At 39.2% G+C, this 7,015-nt stretch overlaps 1 protein-coding gene across 1 annotated transcript; it reads right to left on the bottom strand.

Moving 5' to 3' along the window:
• Positions 1–270: 270 nt before the first annotated feature.
• LOC576170 (Krueppel-like factor 5) lies at positions 271–3,552 on the bottom strand. Its single transcript, XM_011681127.2, has 2 exons — positions 3,382–3,552; positions 271–2,614 (listed from the first exon to the last, which is right to left on the bottom strand). Exons 1-2 carry the CDS (start codon positions 3,439–3,441, stop codon positions 1,502–1,504), a joined length of 1,173 nt encoding a protein of 390 aa, XP_011679429.1. The 5' UTR covers positions 3,442–3,552; the 3' UTR covers positions 271–1,501.
• Positions 3,553–7,015: the final 3,463 nt, after the last annotated feature.

Here is a 7,015-nt window from a genome sequence, read left to right as displayed (position 1 = left end):
AGCACTCTGGCAATAAAATTCGCTACAACACTCACTATCTTGCACTAATTACCATCATCACAATCGGGCAACAACATTCGCTAACACAATCACAATCACGCAGCAACTCTCATTACCACAAACAATCACTATCATCGACATTCACAAACACCAAAAACGAACTCTGGCAACAACAATCGCTCAACTTTCTATATCTCACTCTTGCACCAACAATCAATCCACCACTACATTGAACAAGTAAAGTACAAGAAAAATCCTCAAACAGAAGTATTATATTTTCAATATTTCCCTCATCGGTTGTGGGGTTTTATTCACTGTGGTCCACGCCGACATGATGCTACGAAATGCAAGAATACATTATCAGCAAAGATCGGAACATTTCAGATAATACAGTAATGATCATCGCAATTCAATAAACAAAAAATGCTTTCGCAATTGAACATTCATTTACTGTTAAATGTTTTAAGTCCTGCTTATAATATCTAGTCAACAAATTAAAGTAATCCTGCAGAGTTGTAGAAGATGATACAATGTAACTGTAGAAAAAGCAAGATAAGGCATTGTTTCGAATAATTTAAGAGTTGATCTGAAAACTCATAAGACTCGCACTTTGCTTTCATAAATTAAATATAATAAAAATAAACATTTGGCAACTGAACCGCTTTGCGCGATCATGAATTGAGGAATAGAAGTTGTCTCGAGTTTTCAGATTTTTTTTCCTATGACGATCAACGCCAATCACGTTCTTTTTCTTATAAAATTTTATTTACAAATAAACAATTAAACAAGTGCAGTAACACAAAATGTCATACACTGTGAAACAAAAAGATGTTGGCTAAATGCTGCTGATTTCACTGATTACAAATACAAATTGCAGTACTGGGGTGAGGCACTCAACGTACATCATTTAAATATTCTTCTAGAGTATACACTCAACAAATTCTGACCTAAACACTTTTGAAAACCGATAGAAGATGGAAATGATCGGCCCATGTTCCGTTTTGAGAATTATTCGGACAACATGGTGCTGTTTATTGGTCTGAAATCTTGGTCGGTTGGAACGTTCGCGAGGCTCAAGCGACACTTGAGCGACGCTACACGAACCCTCGGTTCGACCGCATCTTTTCGGCATGCTTCGAGCAACTTCGTCACACTTCGGCGTCCGAAGCTGCTTTCGGCATTGCGCATAAGCGATATTGTGAATACCATTTGTACTTCAAAGAGGCACTTGACAAAAAAAAGCTTACAAAGTCACAAAAAAGGATATCATTTCAAAGTTTTCCTGAAATTCCTCAGATCAAAGTAACCAGACTTGATCTTGAGTCACAAAAATACAAAAAAACCTATCAAACAATCACACAAAATGTGCATAACTTTTTTCTGTGCCAACTTTTGACAAAACGATACAATTCGCTGTATATGCCGCAATTTGACACGAGCAGAAGTATTACCATCTGCAAGTGTGTTCGCATTACGAGATAAATAAACCAGTTCAGTTCATTCACATATGACGTTTCATGTGAAGTGAGAGATGATCAGAGCGAGAGAAGGCTCGTTCACACAGGTGACATTGGAATGGTCGGTCACCAGTGTGCTTGCGGTAGTGGCGGGTCAGTTCATCAGATCGGGCGAACTTCCAGCCGCATCCCTTCCAGTTGCAGTGGTAAGGCTTCTCACCGGTATGGGTGCGCATGTGAGCCTTGAGATGAGATGACTTGGTGTAGGTCTTACCGCATCCTGGATGCGAGCAAGTGTGGGATGTGGTGCGCTTACGACCCCAGGTTCGCCTTCCCTTCCTTCGGACGATCTGAGTGGCAGGGACAGATGTTGGGACTGCGGTGTCGACTGGTGTGTTGCGGAGGAGGTCAAGGAGTGGTGAGGTTGGTGGTGTGTTGGGTGGTGTTGGCATCATGTGTTGCTGTGGTAGCTGTTGCTGCTGAGGCATGGCCAACCTGGTCATCTGAGGTGCTACCAGATGTTGATGAGAGTATGGTGGTGGCTCCGGGAGGGACTGTCCCTCTGAGCGCTGCTGCAGCTGAGAAGCCATCTGGAGATGATGAACGTTGAAGGTCTGGAAATACTGTTGCTGTTGTTGGTGGTGTTGCTGCTGCTGATGGTGCAGCTGCTGCATGTGGTGAATATCGCCAGTAAGAAGGTACTGGTGCTTCTGTTGCTGCTGCTGTGTCTGGTGTTGGATCTGTTGGGGTGAAACCTTAGCTTCAAAGGCGTTACTGAAGTTCAGGTTATCATCAAAGAAATGTCCAATGCAGTCTGATGGTGTGGCACCTGGAATCGGTGATGCAGCCTCCTCTTTAATCTTAATCTGCTGTGGGACTGTGATTGGCTCTGGTGAGGGCTCTGGGCTGTATGCCTCCAGGTCAGATGTGTTGTTGATGATGAAGTCGAGATCGAGGAGATCATCGTAGACCTGGGCAAATGCGTCGGACTCTGGCGAGACTGGAGGCGGTGAAAGGCAAGTGCTGCCGTCGCTTCCCGCTCCCGAGAACACTGTGGAGGCTGGTGAGCATGTCTCAAGCCTTGGGGCAAATGATGGCTCCTCAAAGCTGTTTGGCGGACAGATCTCCTGAAGAAAGCTCTCCATATCAGGCCAAATCTGGATAAAATAAAAAAACAAGAGAATTGATTAGCAAACTGTATAAACATTCAAGTGAATAGTGGTACAACCAAGCAAGCAATCTCATTATCAGATTATTGAGTTATACTTATGCAAGAACCCACTTTAGTTTTTTTTGACAAGCTTTAAGTAATGAAAGTTCAAGCTGAATACAATGTCTTTTCCATAACAATAGGCTGATCAATCTGGCCCGGAGGCATCTTGAGATACCACGCTAATTATGCAGGAATGCGGAGTCAGTGGTTAATCACTGGCTTCTCCTATTCAAGAGCATCTTCAGAAACCACTGGTCAATGAATAGCAGCGCATCGCTCCGAACAAGTGAATGGCGATCATTGTAATTATTGAACAGAAGGAAGCGTGATTTGGAACTCATGAATGAATAGCAGATTATAGAGGCTCCGGAGTTCAAGCTAGGTGGCTTTTAGAGTGGGACTCGAAAAAGCCAAACGGGGCTGGCTTCATAACATGTCCCACATCCTCGGTAACATGCATGCAATTTAATAACATGGCCTCTTCTAAAATAAGTGGCAAGATTATTCAAACATTGGAAGAGAAATACCAATCTTTGCCATGCTAAACGAAGGTTGGCTCAGTAAATGTCATTAACATAAATTACATGCGAATATTATGAAAACAAAACGCTCAATATAACTATAAGCAATGAAACAACAATCTAAATTGCTTCTGAAAGCATGATATTATAATGTAAACAAATTGCGGGCAACTGTAGTAAAGATGCTTACCTCGTATGAAAAGTCGCAGTGGTTTCCCATGTGGTTGGTTTCTCCTAAAAAGGCTGCCATGTTTCCTATCCAATGTTTTGGTTTATGAGCTGGTTAATAAATTGTCAAGACACGATGTTTCCAGCACGAGAGATAAAGTGGTTATGACCTGAGAACTGAGCGAGTAGTGGTTATAATCACATCGGCTCTATCTCGTGGTTCATTCAGGCCTGACGCGGCCAGCCAATCAGAGCGCGTCAACCACCGTGAATTAGCATGTCTAAATTTAGATGGGTATATATACTCCAACTGCTCGCTGGCGCAGATTTCAGTCGTGAGAGCGAGCTCCTATGGCTCCCACCGAACGGAGCTCCGCGTGACCATGGCAACGATGAATAAACATGAATCAACTGTGCGGCCGATCGCGCACACACAATCCACTCGGCAAATAGGCAAATACATAATACGACGTCATGTAGATATCCTGACGTCATCTATTATCAGTCCAATGAAAGGTCCTCCTGCGGTAGCAGGAACTGAATATTCATGAGTTTGACGGTGAAGGTTACGAACTACCTGAGCGTACGCTGTACGGGGAATCACATGGCTGTGTTTACGGTATATCACCGTCAGCTATTTTTAGGGGTATATATAGAGAGCGGCTCGTCTGACTCAGTTGGCAGATCGCAACCTGTAGCCGAGCGAGAGAGAACGGAGAGAAACTCGTATAATAATCGTTAGTAATCCCTCCGTCTCTCCAGCGGCTTTTGATAACTTTGTTTAGGGGAAATTTCCGAATCCGTATGACTTCTGGTATTTGCTCTATGACTAGTTCAACTACCATACAGGAAAGTGGAATTTCCCACCAACGGTGCAAGATACTTCCCAGATAATTCAAACCATCACAAATTTCATAAACTCCTATTCTACCCTTTTTATATACTGATATAATCATTATGACTATACAAGGAATAGAATTATCATATTATCATCCATGCCGCTGAAATATTAATGAAATTCATCCCTTTGTTTTGAATGGTTGTCAGGGCCTCCCACGGCCATACAATTACAGATGTTATTATCTTAGGTTGCTATCAATTAAGCTTGTTTTTCGTGTCCAATAATTTTAATAATGATACTTCCTACATCATCAACTAGCAGTAATATTCCCTCAGGTATCGCTATTGATTTCTCTTGTTAAAAAAACACAAATGAACTTTCAGCCATGATAAAAGAGTAACAAGGTTTTACGATGACAAATTTTGTTTCTATTTTCCATAACATGACTCTGCACTATTACTATTACGAATTTCACAAATAGTCAAATACAATAGCTTTTTGACAACACTGCACACAAAACACCATGTTTTCATTACGAAGTTTATACAAACCAGGATGTTCGTTTTTAGAATATTAAATATACACACATAATAATATATACATATATATATATGTGTGTGTGCATTGTGAGACATATATTTGTTTAATTATCATTATCATATGCTTTTTGTACATAGCTTGTATGTATTATTAAACTGCGCTGTAAGAAAATTGTTTGTGTTTTACAATCAATATCAGTATTGTATTAGGCCTATTTATATAATTTACCTATTGATTTTATATGCATTGAATCAAGCTCTACACTTAATATTTCAATTTTGGTTTCTATATATGAATAACATTTGTTATCATAAAGTTGGAATAATACCTCATTTCATGAAATAATTGTGACAATTTAGTTTATTTTCGATAGATAAACGTTATACCTTCTCAGTACTTAATTGATCATTCTGAACAAAGTGTTGAGAAGATTTTATCTATAAAAATTGAGCTATATTGTCACAAATTTTTCATGAAATGAGGTAAGGAAACGTTAATCCAACTTCATGGGCAACAATGTAAAGATTTACTGCATTCCAAAGGGCTACACTTATATTGCAATCAATTCTCTTTGCTTTCAGCTCAAAATATTTAATCAATCTTCATAATCCAGTTTTTCTCGATTTATGGCGTTCAAATTGAATGTTGTGCTCGGCGTTTTAAGGTCACTGTGTTGTATTAAATCACCTTGCACTTAATGCCTTTCGATACCACTTATCTCAGGTTTCTCCTTCCGAGAGTAGGGAGAGAGAGAGAGAGTGTGGTAGAAAGAGAGTCAGATGACAACAAGTTATCATATGACACTCGCCCGATCAATTATCTCGACCCATCTTTTCAAGTTCACTGGACATGTATTGTTACCTAATACCCTCCAACCTTATAACCTTTCCCAACGGTTTCATGGCGTGATATCAATTTTATCAAATTAATATTCTCTTTGAGTTAGATCGAGGCATGTGTGTAACGAGATAGTTAAACTTGGGCCGTGGTGAAAGCATAAATAAAATCATACGATGATTCCAATCCAATCCAATCCAGGAATTTATAAAGCGCCAATATCTAGTTGCCTAATCAAAAGCACTATGGTGCGAAAATATCACAACTCATTTGAAAATGCATCATGTTTTTATTTGTTTGTATACCTCAAATATACCTCAAGCACTTTCAAAACCTTGTAGTTATACCTTGAAACATTCAGATTACGTAATATTATCATTGCAATGTTTGCACTTGTCAAAAGGTGAATCACACAACTATTAAAATTGCCTCAAGGCGATTTTCTTTTCTTAAAAGTCATTATGATAGTATTCTAAAATGGAATTGGTAATCAGCGCAGAAAAATCTCCGGAAAACAACAGCTTTTTGTGGGCTTATAGATTGGGCTCAAAAGGGGCACGGGTCGGTTGCGCACCCACCCCCTTTTTTCCTTCTTAATCAGTCGATACACAATACCATCCGAATCCTAAAAAGGAAATCAGTGGTTTAGATCATAGACGTAATCTGTTTAGATCCAAGCTTATATCACTTATTTCCTGATTATTATCCTGTAATAATGCGTGTTTTATACAATGCCAGTCATTAATGTGTTCTTTTGCTTATCTTAATATCCTGTTGCTTTTGATTGTAAGTTTTCCTTCCCGGATGTGCCCTGTGTCCTTGTTTCATATTATATCTTCTAGGTTATAGATCCCAATTGTTGATAGAAGGAAAACCATGATGGTGAGTATGGTGGAGAGGTTTTAAACCAGACGTTATATGTTATCATATCTACCTCCATACATTAGACCAGTTTACAACAACCAAAAATAATAAAAGTATAATTAAAAATGTACAGAATGAAATCCATGTCCAAAGATCTTTAAGTGTGAAGAGCCAAAGTGTAACCACCTAGCTGCTTCGACCATCTTGTATTTCATTAGTGTGAATACAGGTTGCATACATTAGTTGTTGCCATGTCAGGCAAACTTCTGTCAAATTTAGGGTTGTCCAGTTGCCCTTGTAACATGCAATTAATTGAAATTAACTTCAATAAATTGCATTATACGTAAGTTCTCTTCAAGAATTTCATGAATATTATTTAGATGAGTCGAGTGATTTTTTTTTAATGATAATGAGAGGTCCGTTTCTCTCTTGGTATTTAAATTTCTCAAACGAGAGAACTGCAAAATGCAAATCAAATCACGTATTTCCATCATTCCAATGCCATCGCTATGTAATTGCTCATAAATTAGATATTGAAGATAAACGGACACACACAATATCAATGCGCATAAGA

The sequence above is a fragment of the Strongylocentrotus purpuratus genome, unplaced genomic scaffold (assembly GCF_000002235.5).
Source record: "Strongylocentrotus purpuratus isolate Spur 01 unplaced genomic scaffold, Spur_5.0 spur5_scaffold_3, whole genome shotgun sequence".
Classification (NCBI taxonomy): domain Eukaryota; kingdom Metazoa; phylum Echinodermata; class Echinoidea; order Camarodonta; family Strongylocentrotidae; genus Strongylocentrotus; species Strongylocentrotus purpuratus.
This window is presented reverse-complemented; position numbering and strand designations above follow the sequence as displayed.

Bases quoted from the DNA above. Each gene is read 5' to 3' on its own strand.
- LOC576170 (XM_011681127.2), bottom strand. From the start codon at position 3,441: ATGGCAGCCTTTTTAGGAGAAACCAACCACATGGGAAACCACTGCGAC. The intron at 2,615-3,381 runs GTAAGCATCTTT...TATTTTATCCAG, and splicing joins ACTGCGACTTTTCATACGAG to ATTTGGCCTGATATGGAGAG.